Raw genomic sequence first — 22,219 nt, forward strand, 5'->3', positions numbered from 1 at the left:
ACTTCCATGCAGATGATAAGAAATTGAAGAAAGTTAGATCTTCCACAGAGGCGGTTCAGATTGATAGAATTTTACTAACTCTGTTCTGATGCATGGATATTTTGTGTAAAATAGTAATCGCTTATCATCATGTCTCTTTGTTTCTATAATCATTTGATTTGTGAACTTATCAGAAGTGAAATTAGCCATCAAAATGCTTTGGTGTCATCATTATTAGTAATCATTTTCATGTCCAGTCAGGTGACTATTTAAATCTAGTTAATGACAACTTATCTTCTCTTTTTATGTCCCCCAGTCTATACTGGGGGACTTATTGTTTTTGCCCTGTCTGTTTGTTGGTTTGTTTGTGTCAAACTTTAACATTTGCCAAAACTTTTGCAATATTAAAGATAGCAACTGCATATTTGGCATGTATGTGTATCTCATGGAGCTGCACATTTTGAGTGGTGAAAGGTCAAGGTCATCCTTCAAGGTCAAAGGTCAAATATATGGGGGCATAGTGTTTCACAAACACATCTTGTTTGTACATTTTTTAGATGTATTAAATTATAATTTGTTCATACCATGCTGACAGAACATCAGCGGCCCCGTGCTCTCCAACATTCTCTTCAACTCCTGTGATCTGCTGCGTGTGGACCTGGCTGGAGTCCAGATCCTTGTACCACACATCCTCAACGCTCTTGAGCTTGTATTGAAAGATCAGACTCCCAAATTCAGGTACATTTACTACATACATTCAGGTACATATACTACAAACATTCAGGTACACATACTACATACATTCAGGTACACATACTACATACATTCAGGTACATATACTACATACATTCAGGTACATATACTACATACATTCAGGTTCATATACTACATACATTCAGGTACATATACTACATACATTTAGGTACATATACTACATACATTCAGGTACATATACTACATTCATTCAGGTACATATACTGTACAATAAGGTACAAATACTGTACAATCAGGTACATAAAGTGTTCAATCAGGTACAAATACTGTACAATCAGGTACATATACTGTACAATCAGGTACGTATACTGTACAATCAGGTACATAAAGTGTTCAATCAGGTACAAATACTGTACAATCAGGTACTTATACTGTACAATCAGGTACGTATACTGTACAATCAGGTACATATACTGTACAATCATGTTCATACACTGTACAATCAGGTACGTATACTGTACATTCAGGTACAAGTACTGTACAATCAGGTACATACACTGTACAATCAGGTACATATTCTGTACAATCAGGTACATATACTGTACAATAAGGTACAAATACTGTACAATCAAGTACATAAAGTGTTCAATCAGGTACAAATACTGTACAATCAGGTACATAAAGTGTTCAATCAGGTACATAAAGTGTTCAATCAGGTACAAATACTGTACAATCAGGTACGTATACTGTACAATCAGGTACATATACTGTACAATCATGTTCATACACTGTACAATCAGGTACGTATACTGTACATTCAGGTACAGGGCAAAGAGTAGAAGTTTTTATGAACTGTTTAATCTTGTGATGCCAAGAGGCAAATAGACCTGTGTGTTGGTTCATATGTCCATCCAAGGTCATCTCTATAGACTATATGACATGTCTGGTTTGCATCACTTAGGCCTCCTATTAGCTTGGATACTTTCATGGATTGAGTCTCAAAAACCTCTGAACACACTCATATTACCTGATTTTATTTTTACCATACATTAAATATTATTTTGGCCTAATTACTTATTATAAATGGTATAATATTTATATTTAACACCAAGCAAGACACTTATAAGAAGCTGCTTTGTTCTTTTAATGTTCTGTTAAAGATACAACTTCCATGCATATGATAAGAAAATAAAGAAAGTCAGTGCATGGATGATGGAGTTGGATCGAACACCTGACACAGAATCCTTCCTGACTGTAGGATTGTTAGAATATGAAGTGCTGTGTGTTTGATAAATTGGCTGTATGGTCTAATAGTGTAAAATTAAAACAGAACTGAAGAGGGGATTAATGAATCTTAGGTTTTGCCGTAGTTATAATCTTTTAAATTTTATGAAACAAAGCCACGATAATGCAAGTTTTTATGACAAAGCATTATGGTAATAAAGGCTGGAATATGAAAAATACTACAATTTGTTTGATATTTCCTATATAGGTTCACAGTGTTGAAAAAAACTGAAGGCTTCTGCATACCAGATGATACTATTTTGATTGACTTTAATATAGTCAAATTAAATCCAGTGATTTTATGCCACCATTCTGTGGATGATGAGGTCACTTTAGAAAGTCAGATATAGGCTTGACATTATTGACATCACCGAAGTGATGGAGATATATCGTGATTATGACACAGAACAACTCTGTAATGCACAGCTGGGCCTGTACCCACTATTAGACTTAGGAAGATTTGATGTGATACTTTAGGGAAACATTCAAATACACATTCCTTGTGAAAGGCAATGTTTTCTGTTTGAAATATTTTATTAAGGTTAATAGACATTATTAAGATTGTGTCTTCAGTGGGATACAATTCTCAAATGACTTATGATTTAATTGTAAACAAGTATTGATGTCAGCTTATCCAAATGAATTTATACAATTGTTTGGCTAGTTTTAGTAGGGGTTATTTTGTCAGAAATATGAACTTAACAAAGGATACACAATGCTTATTTCCTTTATTATGAATATGCATGAATAAAATTATAATTGGTTAACAATATTTGTTTTACCCACTGACCCAACCGATCCTAATTTGTGTGTGCTGACCCTAAACTTAATAATCTTGAAATTAAAAAATAAAACTTAAAATTAAATAAAGATTTGGTACATGTCTGTGTGTAATTGCATATTCTTTTATCAATTAAGAACTTTAAAAAAAGATACAATAGAAATAAAGTTTAGCAAGCCTACCTACCCTTATTTTGTTGGTGATTGATTGGAAATGTTTATTTTAGCCTAGTTAATTGTTATAAAGGCATGATATTGAAATTCAAAACCAAACATGACACTTTAAGACACCCCTTTCTTTTAATATTCAGTGTAAGATAACATGTCCATGCAGATGATTAGAAGAAAGATTATATAAGAAAGTCAGATCTTCCACAGAAGTGGTTCAGATTGATAGAATGGAAGTCCGTTCTGATGCATGGATATTTTGTGTAAAATAGTATACACTAATCATTATTTAAATAGTATCAACTTATTATGCCCCCCTTCGAAGAAGAGGGGGTATATTAATTTGCACATGTCTGTCTGTCCGTCGGTCGGTCGGTTGGTCGGTCGGTCCGTCCGTCCACCAGATGGTTTCCGGATGATAACTCAAGAACGCTTAGGCCCAGGATCATGAAACTTCATAGGTACATTGATCATGACTCGCAGATGACCCCTATTGATTTTCAGGTCACTAGTTTTGCATTTAAATCACAAATAGTTTGACAGTTGTTTTGATATGATAAATTTTCCAATGTCTTGTGTGTGTTTTATCCTATAGTTGCACACATTTGTAACTATGAGAAAGATCAAGTAATGTTTTGTACCATAACATTTTGAATTTTATGCCCCCCTTCAAAGAAGAGGGGGTATATTGTTTTGCACATGTTGGTCCGTCCACTAAATGGTTTCTGGATGATAACTCAAGAACGCTTACGCCTAGGATCATGATACTTAATAGGTACATTGATCATGACTCGCAGATGACCCCTATTGATTTTCAGGTCACTAGGTCAAAGGTCAAGGTTGCGGTGACTGGAACCAGTAAAATGGTTTCCGGATGATGAATCAAGAACGCTTACGCCTAGGGTCATGAAACTAAATGGGAACATTGATAATGACTTGCAGATGAACCCTATTAATTTTCATGTAACTAGGTCAAAGGTCAAGGTCAGGATGACTTGACACAGAAAAATGGTTTCCGGATGATTACTTAAGAACGCTTACGCCTAGCATCATGAAACTTCATTGGTACATTGATCATGACTCGCAGATGACCCCTATTGATTTTCAGGTCACTAGGTCAAAGGTCAAGGTCACAGTGACTCAAACCAGTAAAATGGTTTCCGGATGATAACTCAAGAACGCTTACGCCTAGGATCATGAAACTTCATAGGTACATTGATAATGACTCGCAGATGACCCCTATTGATTTTCAGGTCACTAGGTCAATGGTCAAGGTCATCGTGACTTGACACAGTAAAATGGTTTCCGCATGATGACTCAAGAAAGCTTACGCCTAGGATCATGAAACTTCATAGGTACATTGATCATGACTCGCAGATGACCCCTATTGATTTTCAGGTCACTAGGTCAAAGGTCAAGGTCATGGTGACTCGACACAGTTAAATGGTTTCCAGATGATAACTCAAGAAAGCTTACGCCTAGGATCATGAAACTTCATAGGTACATTGATCATGACTGGCAGATGACCCCTATTGTTTTTCAGGTCACTAGGTCAAAGCTCACAGTCACATTGACTTAACACAGTAAAATGGTTTCCGGATGATAACTCAAGGAAGCTTATGCCTAGGATCATGAAACTTCATAGGTACATTGATCATAACTGGCAGATTACCCGTATTGATTTTCAGGTCACTAGGTCAAAGGTTAAGGTGACTCGACACAGTAAAATGGTTTCCGGATGATAACTCAAGAATGCTTACGCCTAGGATCATAAAACTTCATAGGTACATTGATCATAACTGGCAGATGACCCGTATTGATTTTCAGGTCACTAGGTCAAAGGTCAAGGTCACAGTGACAAAAAACATATTCACACAATGGCTGCCACTACAACTGACAGCCCATATGGGGGGCATGCATGTTTAACAAACAGCCCTTGTTTTCAAATTCACATATAACCAATTTTGAAGTTTGTAGATGTTTAACACATGAAACAATGGAAACTCTCTTAAGCTGATCCCCTCTTAACAGGAATCCCTAGCAATTTGTCCGGTCCTTTTTTTACCCCTTTTGAAAACATTCATCAATATCTCCTCGAGACCATAATCCTTCAACTCTGGATACAGACCTGTCCTTCTTAGGGCTAAAATTGAGTCTTTTCAAACTTTAAACCTTCCAGGGCTTTGGCTCATCAGATTAAAACTTGAATGTCAGACTTTAAAATTAACAAAGTGCTAAAACATTTTACGAACTTTAAAAATTTCAAATAAATTTAAAAGAGACAATTTATACACATAAATAGAAGTGCTTGTACTAATAATATTTACTGATAACAAACATAAGTTATTTTTTATTTTGGTAAAGAGGACTGTCAAATATTAATAAGTCAAATGATGTAAAAATATGCATTGTTTGTTATATTTGAAAAAAAAATCCTCTTGCAATTTTGCCTAAAGTTTGTAATAAAAATTGCGATTCAATGTCTGTTTTGCCTAAATAAACGATAACTAATCCTTTTATTGCATTCCTATAACAACACTCGCATGTTTAGTGTTGTTTTTAACACCTTATCAGCAGTAAAGATCTATTGATTTTATCATGCGCTCATGTATTGTTGTTATGAAACCAGCTGATACTTTTTATAAATACACATTGTTACTTGCACCTGTTTTCATGCAATCAAAATTTAACTTCAGTCGTTGACTGCTGGTCATAATATATTAGTTATTTTTAAATCAATATATAGTAATGTATTTACTACCTCAATGTTGTTAGTACAATTTCCTAATTAGCAGTCATTTAATTAGTGATAATTCTTTTGAACATGTTTTATCCCTGGATGACAAACCTTCTCAACACCCTATTATTTATTTTTTCGCAGCGCCCTTTAACATATCATAAGCAGTTACCACAATCAGATTCTTTACCCGCAAAATAGACGCAGACTAGATGCTATGACATCATAAGAAAGAGACAGCATTGATTTGTGTGTTTACTTTTTGTCAGGGGGAGGGGGGGGATCCAGACTGATTGTTGTTGTCAGTTGACTGCTAGGTCAGTTTTGACTGTATTGCAGGGTCATCATTTCACCTTTTTAGCTCGGCTGTTTTTGGAGAAAACTCTGAGGTATTGTCATAGCCTCTTTGTCGTCCGACGTCCGGGCTTCATGCTAAAACCTATACATTGGCTCTAAAATTAAAGTGCTTCCACCTACAACATTGAAACTTCATATATACATGCACCTTGATGAGTTCTGTCGCCACACCCATTTTTGGGTCACTAGGTCAAAGGTCAGTGTGACCTCAAATTTAAAACTTTAACTTTGCCTCTAAAATCATAGTGCTTCCACTTACAACTTTGAAACTTCATATTTACATGCACCTTGATGAGATTTACATGGCACACCCATTTTTGGGTCACTAGGTCAAAGGTCAAGGTCACTGTGACCTCTATTATTAAACTTTAAATTTGCCTCTAACATCACAGTGCTTCCACCTACAACTTTGAAACTTCATATGTACATGCACCTTAATGAGGTCTGCATGCCACTCCCATTTTTGGGTCACTAGGTCAAAGGTCAAGGTCACTGTGACCTCTAATATAAAACTTTTACTTTGCCTCTAACATCATAGTGCTTCCACCTACAACTTTGAAACTTCATATGTACATGCACCTTGATGAGTCCTACACCCATTTTTGGGTCACTAGGTCAAAGGTCAAGGTCAATGTGACCTCTAATGTAAAACTTTAACTTTGCCTCTAACATCACAGTGCTTCCACCTACAACTTTGAAACTTCATAATTATGTAGATGCACCTTGATGAGTTCTACACGCCACACCCATTTTAAGTCACTAGGTCAAAGGTCAAGTCACTGTGAAATCTAAAAAAATATTTAAAAAATCTGACAAGCTTTCGCAGTCAAGCGTGGCACCAGTTATTCCGTACTCTTGTTTTATCTGATGTGCTCTCTTTCAATGCTTATAAAGATTAACAAAAATTCCAGTAAAATTTAATACAAGCAAAGGGCTTGTGGGTATTATACTGCGTGAGGTGATTCTAAAAATGCTACCTGTTGCTATTCAGACTGTGTGAGCTGATATGCTACCTGTTGCTATTCAGACTGTGTGAGCTGCTACCTAGTGTGGAGCTGAGGAAGGCGTGTGTCCATCTTCTCCTCTCCATGCTTTGTCTACCACTGCACTTCAGGGACCTGGAAATCAAGGGTGAGTTGATGCTATGTAACAATGTCTGTAACTTCATGACAAGAACATCAAAATAAAATGCAATTCAAAGTCAGTAAAGCTTTGTCTGTAAGAGCACAATAGGAGCTCAAAAGAAGGCTCAGTTGTGTGTCTATCAACAGTCAAGTTCTATTTACTGTGGTATAGATAAGATACTAACTACTGCTGATTTTTTTTCTCCATGTCTCTTAACTCAAAGTTAACAATTTCTACTTTCTTCCTTCTTGAAAGATTTTATGAAGAATCCTTATGTTGTTTTAAGTGAATTATTTTGTAATATTTTAAAAACACCAAACTGATATATATTTAATTTCAATTTGCAAAATTATTGTGTAATGTTTAAACATAGAAATTGAGACATTGCATTTGTCGTTCTGATGATCCATAGGTCCTTGGTTTGAATCCCAGTGGTAGCATTTTTCATGTTATCTTACTTTCTCTTGTTACTTTGCTTCAAATGTTGAATTCCTAATTGATAAGACAGATACATGCGCTAATTTGCATTATAAACTCCAAATAGAACAAATCTGTTAACCAGTCCCTTCAATATTAACAGAAAATTGTAATAGATGGATAGCACATGTCAAATTTAACTCTAGGTCAGTTCACATCACAAACTTGCCTCAATGCCACATCATATTCTGGGTCTGTTCATGCAACACCCTTGACTTAATACCAATGAAACTCTAGCTCAATTTAAGGTACAATATTGACAAAATATAACATACAAATCTAGTTTCTATTATGCTAAAACCTCAAAACCATATTGAACTCTATGACAGTGTATGCGACAACCTTGTCTCCATACCACATTAAACTCAAATTTTGGTTAATTCTTCCACCTTGCTTCAATACTTTATTAAACTCTAGTTCAGCTCAAGCAAAACCTCGTCACAATTACACATAATGTAATTCAGTTTATGCTACAAGCTAAGCCCAAATTCACATTAAACTCTAGGTCAGTTAATGCTACAACCTTGCCTAAATACCACATTAAACTCTAGGTCAGTCCATGCTTCAGCCAAAGCTAAATACCACATTTTACTCTAACACTTGGTCAGTTTACTATTCAACATTGCTTTTATACCACATTTAGCTCTAGGTCAGTTCATGCTACAACCTTGCCCCAATATCAAATTTAACTCTAGGTCAGTTCAAGCCAAAAATAGTGCCTCAACACCACATTAATCTCTATGTCAGTTTATGCTACATCCTTGCCTCAATACGCATTAAATTCTTGGTCAGTTCATATTACAACCTTACCTCTATACCACATTAAACTCAAATTTAGTTTATGCAGCAATAGTGCATCAATAAAACATACAACTCTAGGTCAGTTCATGCTTTAACCTTGCCTCAAAACCTTATTAATCTCTAGGTCTGTTTATGCTAAAATGTTGTCTCAATACCACATTGTACTCTAGGTCAGGGCTTGCTACAACCTATCCTTAACATAGTATTAAACTCTAGGTTAGTTCATGCTACAACCTTTCCTCAGCACCACATTAAACTCAGCTCATGCGAAAACCATTTTTCAATACTACATTAAACTCTAAATCAGTTCATGCTTCAACCTTGCCTCAATACCATATTAAACTATGTCTGTTCATGCTACAGTCTTGCCTATAAACCAATGTTTCAGACATTCTCACCCCGGAGGCCACACCAGAGCATAGTGTATCCTTTATCTCCCTGAAGCAAAGGATCACAGACCTGTTACTGTGGGCCCTGCAGATAGAGAATGACAATACAAACACACAGATGCTGCTGGGTAAGTCTGGTGTGCCCATAGAGACTGACTCTACAAACACACAGATGCCATGGGTAAGTCTGGTTTGCCCATAGAGACTGACTCTACAAACACACAGATGCCATGGGTAAGTCTGGTGTGCCCATAGAGACTGACTCTACAATCACACAGATGCTTCTGGGCAAGTCTGGTTTGCCCATAGAGACTGACTCTACAAACACACAGATGCTGCTGGGTAAGTCTGGTGTGCCCATAGAGACATTCCCTTACACACACACAGATGATGCTGGGTAAGTGTGGTGTGCCCATAGAGACTGACTCTACAAACACACAGATGCCATGGGTAAGTCTGGTTTGCCCATAGAGACTGACTCTACAAACACGCATATGCTGCTGGGTAAGTCTGGTTTGCCCATAGAGACTGACTCTACAAACACACAGATGCCATGGGTAAGTCTGGTGTGCCCATAGAGACTGACTCTAGAATCACACATATGCTTCTGGGCAAGTCTGGTTTGCCCATAGAGACTGACTCTACAAACACAGATGCTGCTGGGTAAGTCTGGTGTGCCAATAGAGACTGCCTTATACACACACAGATGCTGCTGGGTAAGTCTGGTGTTCCCACAGAGACTGACTCTACAAACACACAGATGCTGCTGGGTAAGTCTGGTTTGCCCATAGAGACTGACTCTACAAACACACAGATGCTTCTGGGTAAGTCTGGTGTACCCATAGAGGCTGACTGTACAAATACACAGATGCCATGGGTAAGTCTGGTTTGCCCATAGAGACTGACTCTACAAACACACAGATGCCATGGGTAAGTCTGGTTTGCCCATAGAGACTGACTCTACAAACACACAGATGCCATGGGTAAGTCTGGTGTGCCTATAGAGGCTGACTCTACAAACACACAGATGCTGCTGGGTAAGTCTGGTGTGCCCATAGAGACTGACTCTACAAGCACACAGATGCCATGGGTAAGTCTGGTTTGCCCATAGAGACTGACTCTACAAACACACATATGCTGATGGGTAAAACACACAGATGTCATGGGTAAGTCTGGCTTGCCCATAGAGACTGACTCTACAAACACACAGATGCCATAGGTAAGTCTGGTTTGCCCATAGAGACTGACTACAAACACACAGATGCCATGGTTAAGTCTGGTTTGCCCATAGAGACTGACTCTACAAACACACAGATGCCATGGGTAAGTCTGGTGTGTCCATAGAGACTGACTCTACAAAAACACATATGCTGCTGGGAAAGTCTGGTTTGCCCATAGAGACTGACTCTACAAACACACAGATGCCATGGATAAGTCTGGTTTGCCCATAGAGACTGACTCTACAAACACACAGATGCCATGGGTAATTCTGGTTTGCCCATAGAGACTGACTCTTCAAACACACAGATGCTGCTGGGTAAGTCTGGTTTGCCTACAGAGGCTGACTTTACAAACACACAGATGCTATGGGTAACTCTGTTTGCCCATAGAGACTGACTCTACAAACACACAGATGCCATGGGTAAGTCTGGTTTGCCCATAGAGACTGACACTACAAACACACAGATGCCATGGGTAAGTCTGGTTTGCCCATAGATACTGACTCTTCAAACACACAGATGCCATGGGTAAGTCTGGTTTGCCCATAGAGACTGACTCTACAAACACAAAGATGCTGCTGGGTAAGTTTGGTGTGTCCATAGAGACTGACTCTACACACACACAGATGCTGCTGGGTAAGTCTGGTGTGCCCATAGAGACTGACTCTACAAACACACACATGCTGCTGGGTAAGTCTGGTTTGCCCATAGAGACTGACTCTACAAACACACAGATGCCATGGATAAGTCTGGTTTGCCCATAGAGACTGACTCTACAAACACACAGATGCCATGGGTAATTCTGGTTTGCCCATAGAGACTGACTCTACAAACACACAGATGCTGCTGGGTAAGTCTGGTTTGCCCATAGAGACTTACTCTACAAACACACAGATGCCATGGGTAAGTCTGGTGTGCCCACAGAGACTGACTCTACAAACGCACAGATGCTGCTGGGTAAGTCTGGTGTGCCCATAGAGGCTGACTGTACAAACACACAGATGCCATGGGTAAGTCTGGTGTGTCCATAGAGACTGACTCTACAAACACACAGATGCCATGGGTAAGTCTGGTGTGCCCATAGACTGTACAAACACACAGATGCCATGGGTAAGTCTGGTGTGTCCATAGAGGCTTACTCTACAAACACACAGATGCTGCTTGGTAAGTCTGGTGTGCCCATAAAGACTGACTCTACAAACACACAGATGCCATGGGTAAGTCTGGTTTGCCCATAGAGACTGACTCTACAAACACACAGATGCTGCTGGGTAATTCTGGTTAGCCCATAGAGACTGACTCTACAAACACACAGATGCTGCTGGGTAAGTCTGGTTTGCCCATATAGAGTGACTCTACAAACACACAGATGCCATGGGTAAGTCTGATTGGCCCATAGAGACTGACTCTACAAACACACAGATGCTGCTGGGTAAGTCTGGTTTACCCATAGAGACTGACTCTACAAACACACAGATGCCATGGGTAAGTCTGGATTTCCCATAGAGACTGACTCTACAAACACACAGAAGTCATGGGTAAGTCTAGTTTGCCCATAGAGACTGACTCTACAAACACACAGAAGTCATTGGTAAGTCTGGTTTGCCCATAGAGACTGACTCTCAAACACACATATGCTGCTGGGTAAGTCTGGTGTAGTGGGCCACACAGCATTTTGAATCTACTGTTAATTGATTTGCTTTGGAAAAGGATGAAATTTCATATTATATTTTTTCTGTGTCACAAGTAATAATTTCTGTAAATAAAAAAGACTGAAACATATTTGGAATGGTGATCAGTTTAAATATATTCATTGAGACATGACCTATAAATGAATATAACTAGGGATGCAAGAGGTTAACCGGTTAACCTACCGAAACGACTAGTTAACCTGTTACATTTTCGGGAAAAGGTTAACCTGGAAAAAAATATATGATTATGTTTTTTCGTAAGATTTTACATTTTTCGCGTGACATACTGCCAACTTGCGCGGGCGACTAGTTAAAACAACATGCCGCACCATCGACTGTAATAAATAACGTGTCAACAGTCAAAGTAATCAAGCAATTAATCAATACCTTTGTGAAAACAAATAGGGGGTACGTTTTGATAACTGACACTACTGGTCTTTTGACTCGCTAAAATTTAACTAGCGAACTGCGGTGAGTTGGAGCTTATAGCGAAGACGTAATTGACATGTTTATTGAACTCGCGATAAAAAAAACAGTTGAGACATTGGACGGCTTATTTTGATGTTTTGTTAACCAATATCCAACACTGATTGCTCGCGAAAATACCGTGTTTATAAGTTACAATTTTATCACAAATTGAATTCGTAGTTAAAATCTTGACGAGTTAATGTCGTTTTTCTTTATCAAAAATTAATATCATTATGATAATTTACGTCCAATGATTCCACCATTACCGTCCGATGCAAGTTCTATTAAGGAAAGCAAATCATTAACTTTTAAAATAATTAAACATCAATTCAAAATATTAAAAATTAATAAACCCGTTAAATTTAGTATTTGTGTAATTGCGTAAAATGTGCGCGCTATGGTACATCGACAAACATACGTAACTATCAGTTTTGAAATCATAATACTTAGTTACTTCGCTATTACATAAATGTACTGATTATATGAAATATTCAACTTACATTTCGTTCAAAAATAATTTTATGTGTGTCCTTTATTTTACGCACATTTTTTATTGTATAATGAAAATCAAAGGATACTACTTCGGCTACAAACGCTAAAATGCAAGCAACAAAATATGCAATTAGCGAATAAGAATAGATGCGGATTCGTTGAACACACATGACCCACTTTACATCGAATTGAAAGGGAAAAACATTTCTATATTAAGCCAATATGAGTTTCAAAAATTATAAAAGAATGAACAAAGAAACACACCATTTATGTGAGCGATACGGCGCGAAGGTAATATAAGCGGCCAACCCAAAATTAAGTTAATAACACGTGAAAACGAACATTGTGTAGTTCTTTAATTTTTTACTCTTATGCATTTACGCAGGAAAACTAAATAAAATATATAGCATATGTTTACAAAATTATGAAAATATCTTTTATAATTCATTTTATTACGAAACTGGATTGTTATCAACGCAAGCGTTTTCAAATTTGAAATTACTTTTGTTTCTACAAAGCGGTATGACATATTTTACGTACTCTAAATGATTTTAACTACTTTAGGTGTTTCGATTAACCGGTTAATAACCGGTTACGGAAAAAGGTTAACCAGTTAATCATTTGTGTAACCTCTTGCATCCCTAAATATAACTATTAGAATTTATGACTTTTACTTTGATTTTAAGGTTTTGGGATTTAGACCTTTGTGAATATTGTAAAATGGTTGTTTTGTAATGATAAATGTAGAATATGATCAAGTATGGCATTCTGAGAGCTTGTATCAGTGAAGTCATATCTTATCAAAACCAGGGAGACTGATACAAGTTCTCAGTTAACTAGTCTATACTTGTCGAGTAATTCAAGAAAAATACCATGGAATATTATTCTTTAAATAAAAAAACAACAAAGCTGAGTGTTTTATGTCAAGTAAATAATACTATTTGAGTTTAATGATAATTGATTAATTGTCAGGGCGAGCCAAACTTGTTTGGAACTACTACTTGTTGAGGACCAGTAGCAAAAGAGGACCAATAACAGAAGAACCTAAGTGATTGAGTAAAATCTCTATCTTGTCAATTTAGGGTACAATTAACTGTGGAAACCAAGTCCTGTAAATGTAAATGTTAAAATGTTTGTAATAAATATTACTGATAATACAGCAGTAACTAGCTTTTTTAATATGTTACATGTCAAATTTAGAAGGAGTTTTCCAGTCACCAGTGCACATGTGCACAATTTCAATATGTTAAATGCTTGCTTTGGGTACCACATTTTTTGGAATAAATAATTCTGATAATATGGTTTTCAAATCAGCTTTTTATTATTTGATAAATATCTTGTAAAATAATATTTAAAATCCCTATAATGCTAAGATACTCGTTCAAAGTAAACAAAAATGCTATTAAGTTCATCTCAAGCATTTGCTAGGTTGTATTCAATAATTATTTTGGCAATATCACAAGAAAATCTTGTCTTTAATTATTGATCCGCCTTATGGCAATTTAATGAATCCACGTTTGGCCTCCTAAGATTCTCGGAAAACCTGCAATATGTAATCAAATCAAAACAAAACAAAAAATGCAAATCTCGATTCTGTTGCATTGTCATTTCATTCAAACTTCCATCAGCAATATCAGATTGATTAATGTGGTATTTTTCTTTGGCTATTGGTTCTTATACCAGCGGTATGATGTGGGGAAAGAGAATACTTGTAGTGAACAGGTAGTTTATCTTATTTGAATGCAATATGTATTGTTGGCAGTAAATGATAAGTCTATTAAATAAGGTTTCATTTCCATGTACACATGTATATAAGTACTGAAAACATGAAGATATATGGGTATTAGCATACTGCTTTATATCTGAGTTAAGGTAATTCAACCTAAATGCTTAAAATACAAAGGAACACTATCAAAGCAGTTTATGAAAAGCTAAATATATGCCATGTGAAATAAATGATGGGCTTGAAAGTGATCAATCTGCAGAATAATGCAATTGGAGTTTGCCAGATACCTGTCATTAGTTAACTTTTCATTCATTAACAATATCGATTATCTCTCCCATTCCATAAGATGTTTGATAAACAATATCAATAATCTGCCCAATGCATATGAGGTCTGATGAACTATATCAATGATCTCTCCCATTTCAAAACAGGTTTATGAACCGTATTAATGATCTTTCCAATTGTGTAGAAGGTCTGATGAAAAATATAATGCCCATAAGACTTATGATGAACAATACCAATGATCTTTCCCACTTCATAGGAGGTTTGATGAACCATTTCACTGAGCTCTCCCATTTCATAGAGGGTTTGATGAACCATATCACTGAGCTCTCTCATTTCATAGGAGGTTTGATGAACCATATCAATGAGCTCTCCCATTTCATAGGAGGTTTGATGAACCATATCAATGAGCTCTCCCATTTCATAGGAGGTTTGATGAACCATATCAATGAGCTCTCCCATTTCATAGGAGGTTTGATGAACCATATCAATGAGCTCTCCCATTTCATAGGATGTTTGATGAACCATATCAATGAGCTCTCCCATTTCAAAGGAGGTTTGATGAACCATATCAATGAGCTCTCCCATTTTATAGGAGGTTTGATGAACCATATCATTGAGCTCTCCCATTTCATAGGAGGTTTGATGAACCATATCACTGAGCTCTCTTATTTCATAGGAGTTTTGATGAACCATATCACTGAGCTCTCCCATTTCATAGGAGGTTTGATGAACCATATCAATGAGCTCTCCCATTTCATAGGAGGTTTGATGAACATTATCATTGAGCTCTCCCATTTCATAGGAGGTTTGATTAACCATATCAATGAGCTCTCCCATTTTATAAGATGTTTGATGAACCATATCAATGAACTCTCCCATTTCATAAGATGGTTGATGAGCCATCTCAATGAGCTCTCCCATTTCATAGGAGGTTTGATGAACCATATCAATGAGCTCTCCCATTTCATAGGAGGTTTGATGAACCATATAACTGAGCTCTCCCATTTTATAGGAGGTTTGATGAACCATATCAATGAGCTCTCCCATTTCATAGGAGGTTTGATTAACCATATCAATGAGCTCTCCCATTTCATAAGATGTTTGATGAACCATATTAATGAACTCTCCCATTTCATAAGATGGTTAATGAGCCATCTCAATGAGCTCTCCCATTTCATAGGAGGTTTGATGAACCATATCAATGAGCTCTCCCATTTTATAGGAGGTTTGATGAACCATATCAATGAGCTCTCCCATTTCATAAGATGGTTGATGAGCCATATCAATGAGCTCTCCCATTTCATAGGAGGTTTGATGAACCATATCAATGAGCTCTCCCATTTCATAGGAAATTTGATGAACCATATCAATGAGCTCTCCCATTTCATAGGAGGTTTGATTAACCATATCAATAAGCTCTCCCATTTCATAAGATGTTTGATGAACCATATTAATGAACTCTCCCATTTCATAAGATGGTTAATGAGCCATCTCAATGAGCTCTCCCATTTCATAGGAGGTTTGATGAACCATATCAATGAGCTCTCCCATTTCATAGGATGTTTGATGAACCATATCAATGAGCTCTCCCATTTCATAAGATGTTTGATGAACCATATCAATGAGCTCTCCCATTTCATAGGAGGTTTGATGAACCATATCAATGAGCTCTCCCATTTCATAAGATGTTTGATGAACCATATCAATGAGCTCTCCCATTTCATAAGATGTTTGATGAACCATATCAATGAGCTCTCCCATTTCATCTTATATCTCTTAAATTTCACATGAGATCTGAGTAACAATATCAAAAATGAGGGCTGTATGAGAAAGTCTGATAAATAAAGCAAGTGATCTCTCACATTTCACAGGGCGTCTTATGAATAATACATATGATCCTTCACATTTGGCAGCAATATTAACTATCTCTCACATTTCACAGGAGGTCTAATGAATAATATTAATTATCTTTCACATTTCGCAGTTGGGTCTCATAAACAATATTAACTATCTCTAACATTTCACAGGAGGCCTGATGTTGTTGGTGCAGGACATGGCTCTGTGTGAAGAAGCTGAGCAGACGACAATCCAGCCCCAACATGACACCTCAGATCATCAAGTACACGCAGGTGGGTTGTCAAGTCCGGTACAGGGGTAAGGGTGGGTGATCTGACAACAATTCAGGAGATCATGACCCCTCAAATCATCAAACGCACACAGGTAAGTCAATCTGGTACAGGGGGTGAGGGTGGCTGAGTTGGCCTAGGGAATTCAACAGCATGACAACCCAGGCCTAACATGACATCTTAGATCATCAAATGCATCCATGTATGAGTTACTCACTAGCGTTCAAGTGGTTGGTGTGATCTCAGGCAGTGTGAGAATTGTTGTGCGTATTTTAATGTTTTTAACCTTATTGTATTAGTATTGTAATATAATTATTTTTGTAATGCAAAATGTACTTTCCTGTTTTCAGATACTAGCGAGGACAGTGTTGCCAGTAATCAGTCTTCAGAGTCGAGCTACGCTGAGTCAGGGTACCACAGACTGCCCGCTCACTCAAATGAGAACGGTAAATTGTAGCAATTAGTATCACATGGGCCTCTTCCTGAGAAAACTGGGCTTGATGCATGTGCTTAAACTGTCGTCCCAGATTCACTGCAGTCCACACAGGCTAATCATGGACAACACTTTCCGCCAAGACTGGATTTTTGTTTAGAAGAGACCTCAATTAATCATAAAAGTGGTTAGTGTCATCTCTGATTAGCCTGTGCTGACTGCACAGGCTAATCTGGGACGATACTTTATGCACTTAGCCCTGTTTTGTCGCAATAAGGCTCAAATGCTTACAAACAGTGTGATAACTGAAATTATCTGGTAGCTATTAGCTGGTAATTTAACAGTGCCATGAAAATAGTACTTTCCTGCATCACGTTTCAGTCGCTCTCATTCACTGTCATCACTATATTTATAATCAGATTGTAGTTTGCATTTCTATCTGCTTGTAAGATATATAAAGGTTGAGTTTCATTTTTAGATGTTTGTTGGTGATTTTTTTCTGGCAGTATTTTATGATTTTGTAAAAGTAGTATGCATAGATGATTTAAAGAAATTGAAATAAAACTAAAATATATATGCTTAAATATGCTATTTGTTGGATTTATACAATTCATGCATACAATCAATCTCACCAAAGCATTATTAATGCAGTCATAATGCATCATATATTGCATGATAGGCACCACATAACATCATATATTGCATGATAGGCACCACATAACATGATAGGCACCACATAACCTGATAGGCACCACATAACATGATAGGCACCACATAACTTGATAGGCACCACATAACATGATAGGCACCACATAACCTGATAGGCACCACATAACATGATAGGCCCCACATAACATGATAGGCACCACATAACACATGATAGGCTTCACATAACATGATAGGCACCACATAACATGATAGGCACCACATAACATGATAGGCACCACATAACACATGATAGGCACCACATAACATGATAGGCACCACATAACATGATAGGCACCACATAACACATGAAAGGCACCACATAACATGATTGGCACCACATAACATGATAGGCACCACATAACATGATAGGCACCACATAACGTGATAGGCACCACATAACAAATGAAAGGCACCACATAGCACATGAAAGGCACCACATATTATGATAGGCACCACATAACATGATAGGCACCACATAACATGATAGGCACCACATAACACATGATAGGCACCACATAACACATGATAGGCACCACGTAAAACATGATAGGCACCACATAACACATGATAGGCACCACATAACATGATAGGCACCACATAACATGATAGGCACCACATAACACGATTCTCTCTCCCCTATTTCAGACACTGCATACGGTCTGTTCGGGCAGGCCACGTCGCTGGTGTGTAACCGCCTGATGGCCTCCTGGAAGCAAGAGCTGAGCACGGCCCTCGCTGCCATGGAGCTCCTCTCGGGGCTTGCCAAGGTCAGAAGAGAAAAATAGAATAAGAATCAATTTTTTTTTTCCATTCTGCTTATTTTAACTTTCCAGTATCAAAGTTAAGCAATAAAGAAATGTCTACTTGTTTGGCTTTTTTTTTCAAAAGTAGTATATATGTTTGTTTTGAATTGCCTACCTTAATTGTATTTACGAAAAAACTAAATAAATATTGTTTAAATCAAGGTCAAGATTGCACCGGCGAACATGCTCATGTGCAAGCGCACTGTCAAGTGGATCTGCGACTTCATCGTGTACCAGTGCTCGCGCCCGGCACAGTTCCACTCGAAGGATCTGCACTCAATGATAGTGGCTGCATTCAAGTGCCTCACCCTCTGGCTGGTAGAGCATAGCCGGCTGCTGTATGATAAGGAATGCCTGCATAACGTCCTGGAGGTGGTTGAGTTGGGAATATCTGGATCAAAGTCTCAGGTATGGTGTAATTACTAAACGTATATAAGTGTTTCTTCACCTTTGTAGTTGGTATTTTGTCACTGCCCTTTTCTTTCAATTTACTCATTTCACACACAATTTCATAAATTGCTATACATTTATCATTATTATACTGCCCACACAATCAATGTGTAAGAGGGGTATACATGTTTCCGGTTGTCAGTCTGTCAGTTGTCGTTCGGACTTCAGATTTCTTGTCCTGAGCAATGCTAAAAAATTATAGGTGTAAACTTGAAACTTCAAAATAATGAAGGTAGATTACATAGAAGGATGTGCAGTGCATAAATATAACCATAACTATTGCTTTTTCATTTTTTTAGATTTATAGCCATTTTGTAAAATTGTGTAATAAATTTTTTCTGGAGCATATCTCCTACAGTGAATGAGACATTAACTTGAAAATGAAGTTAGATCTAATTAAAGGGGTGTGCAGAGCACAATAACCAGAACTTTTACTCCCCTGTTTTAAGAGTCATTGTTTGTTGTTAATGATTGATATTAAATATTTGTTGGTAGCATATCTTGGAAACTATTAGTTTCAACTTGAATTGGATTGTGTTCATGGGGTTTGCAGAGCAAATGCACAATCAAACTTGCCTCTCTATAAATTGTTTGCCCTTTGATAAATCTTTACCTTAAATTTGTCCGAAATATGTATAGAAAAGTCTAGGAGGTATCAACTTGAAACCTCGTAGATCTCATTTAGGATGTGTGCAATGGCATATCTCAACTGTAATATGAGGTATCAACGCAAAACTTTACAAAGCATGCATTGTACGGTAACCAGCATATTTTTCATTATATGCACTCTACATATTAAATTAAAAATGCTATATTGTTACTCATACTTTTTTTTCAACCAAACTGAATTCATATAGCTGTTCAGTACTATATTTGAGTAACATATTATATTCATTTAAAATGACATATTTAATAGTTGATTATTACAAACATTTCACTACATCTTGATCTTACTTCTTGGTAGAACTTATTCATGAGTTTCTTGAAACTTTTTGAAACAAACATACCGGAGAAATTCAGAATTCTAAGCATATTCCTGTTGTTTAAGTTAACAGGATAATCAACTTGAATTATGCCAATAATAAATATCCTGCTTTTTCAAAGCAATAACTGTATGAGCCTTGTTCTGAGAAAACTGGGCTTAATGCATGTGCGTAAAGTGTCATCCCAGATTAGCCTGTGCAGTCCACACAGGCTAATCAGGGACGACACTTTCCGCTTAAACTTGATTTTTGGTAAGGAGGGACTTCCTTGAAACTAAAATACCATAAAAGCGGAAAGTGTCGTCCCTGATAAGCCTGTATTGACGGCACAGGCTAATCTGGGATGACACTTAACGCACATGCATTAAGCCCAGTTTTCTCAGAACGCTGCTCATATATATAGGGATATATTTCAAACTGTGTGTTTCAACAAAACTTGTTTGTTGTGTTCTTTACATATATTTTTAGTTTGACCAGTTTTTTAGCTCCACTGGCCAGAGGCTTATGTCATGGTCCGTCGTCCATGCGTGCGTGGGTTAACTTTTTCTTTAAACATCTTCTTCTCCTAAACTACAAGTCTAATTCTGATAAAACTTCTCACAAATGTTCCTGGGGTGAACCTCTTTCAAATTTGTTGAAATTATGCCCCTGGGGTCAAATTTGACCCCGTCCCAGGAGTCAATAAATTGAACATGTGCTTATATAAAGCCTATTTTGTGCAAACTTTAAAAATTTCCTGTCCATAACCATTTGGCTAGTGTGACCACATTTGGTATGTAGTAACATTTAATAGTTCTCTACTTTGTTTGTTCAAATTATGCCCCTGGGGTCAAATTTGACCCTGCCCCGGGGGTCCCAAAAATGAACATATGCTTATATAAAGCCTATTTTGTGCAAACTTTACAAATCTTCTTGTCCATAACTGTAGGGCCTAGGGCTAACAAATTCGGTATGTAGTGACATCTAATAGTTCTCGTCTTTGTTTGTTCAAATTATGCCCCTTGGGTCAAATTTGACCCTGCCCCGGGGGTCACAAAAATGAACATATGCTTAAATAAGGCCTATTTTGTGCAAACTTAAAAAATCTTATTGTCCATAACGGTATGGCATAGGGCTACCAAATTTGGTATGTAGTGACATCTAATAGTCCTCTACCATGTTTGTTCAAATTAAGCCCCTGGGATCAAATTTGACCGTTCCCCAGGGGTCACAAAATTGAACATATGCTTATATAAAGCCTATTTTGTGCAAATTTTAAAGAATTAATGTCCATAACCATTGGACCTATTTCTACCAAATTTGGTATGTATTAAAATCTTAAAGTTCTCTATCAAGCTTTTCAAATTATGCCCCTGTAGTCAAATTTTACCCTGCCGGGGGGGTCACAAAAATGAACATATGCTTAAATAAGGCCTATTTTGTGCAAACTTTAAAAATCTTCTTGTTCATAATTATAGAGCCTATAGGGCTACTAAATTTGGTATATAGTGACATCTAATAGTCCTCTACCATATTTGTTCAAATTATTCCCCTGGGCTCAAATTTGACCCTGCCCCGGGGGTCACAAAACTGAACATATGCTTATATAAAGCCTCTTTTGTGCAAACTTTAAAAATCTTCCTGTCCATAACCATTGGGCCTAGGGCTACCAAATTTGGTATGTAGTGACACCTTATAGTTCTCTACCAAGTTTATTCAAATTATGCCCCTGGGGCCAAATTTATCCCTTGAAGGCTCCCATTAAAAAGTTGTTCAAGAAAATTGGATTCATCAAAAAACATTGCCACAGGAAGTCGTTTAATTTTGCATGTTTATGCGTTTTTGCTATTCATTCATTAAATGTACAACGTTATAAGCAAAGGACCTGTGCAACAATTCCCGGGCTTTTTAGTCTGTTTAGTTAACACTGTAGTAACGTTTTCCATGTATAAAAATGCTCACCCTTCCAACTTTAAGCGCCCAGTGGGACGAGGGATAGAAAGAAAAAGTCACATGCTTGAGTACATTTCAACACATGTGCATT

The 22,219-nt window shown here is 37.2% G+C and overlaps 1 protein-coding gene across 7 annotated transcripts in view; it reads left to right on the forward strand.

Moving 5' to 3' along the window:
* Window positions 1-22,219, forward strand: part of LOC127872864 (ral GTPase-activating protein subunit beta-like) — a 78,598-nt gene that overhangs the window by 28,384 nt on the left and 27,995 nt on the right. For all 7 annotated transcript variants that reach the window (XM_052416315.1, XM_052416312.1, XM_052416316.1 and 4 more), the window contains 7 exons: window positions 575-717; window positions 7,047-7,150; window positions 8,811-8,939; window positions 16,721-16,822; window positions 17,170-17,265; window positions 18,606-18,727; window positions 18,926-19,171. In XM_052416315.1, coding sequence (XP_052272275.1) covers window positions 575-717; window positions 7,047-7,150; window positions 8,811-8,939; window positions 16,721-16,822; window positions 17,170-17,265; window positions 18,606-18,727; window positions 18,926-19,171 — 942 coding nt within the window. The remainder of the gene's footprint in view (window positions 1-574; window positions 718-7,046; window positions 7,151-8,810; window positions 8,940-16,720; window positions 16,823-17,169; window positions 17,266-18,605; window positions 18,728-18,925; window positions 19,172-22,219) is intronic.

The sequence above is a fragment of the Dreissena polymorpha genome, chromosome 3 (assembly GCF_020536995.1).
Source record: "Dreissena polymorpha isolate Duluth1 chromosome 3, UMN_Dpol_1.0, whole genome shotgun sequence".
Lineage (NCBI taxonomy): Eukaryota > Metazoa > Mollusca > Bivalvia > Myida > Dreissenidae > Dreissena > Dreissena polymorpha.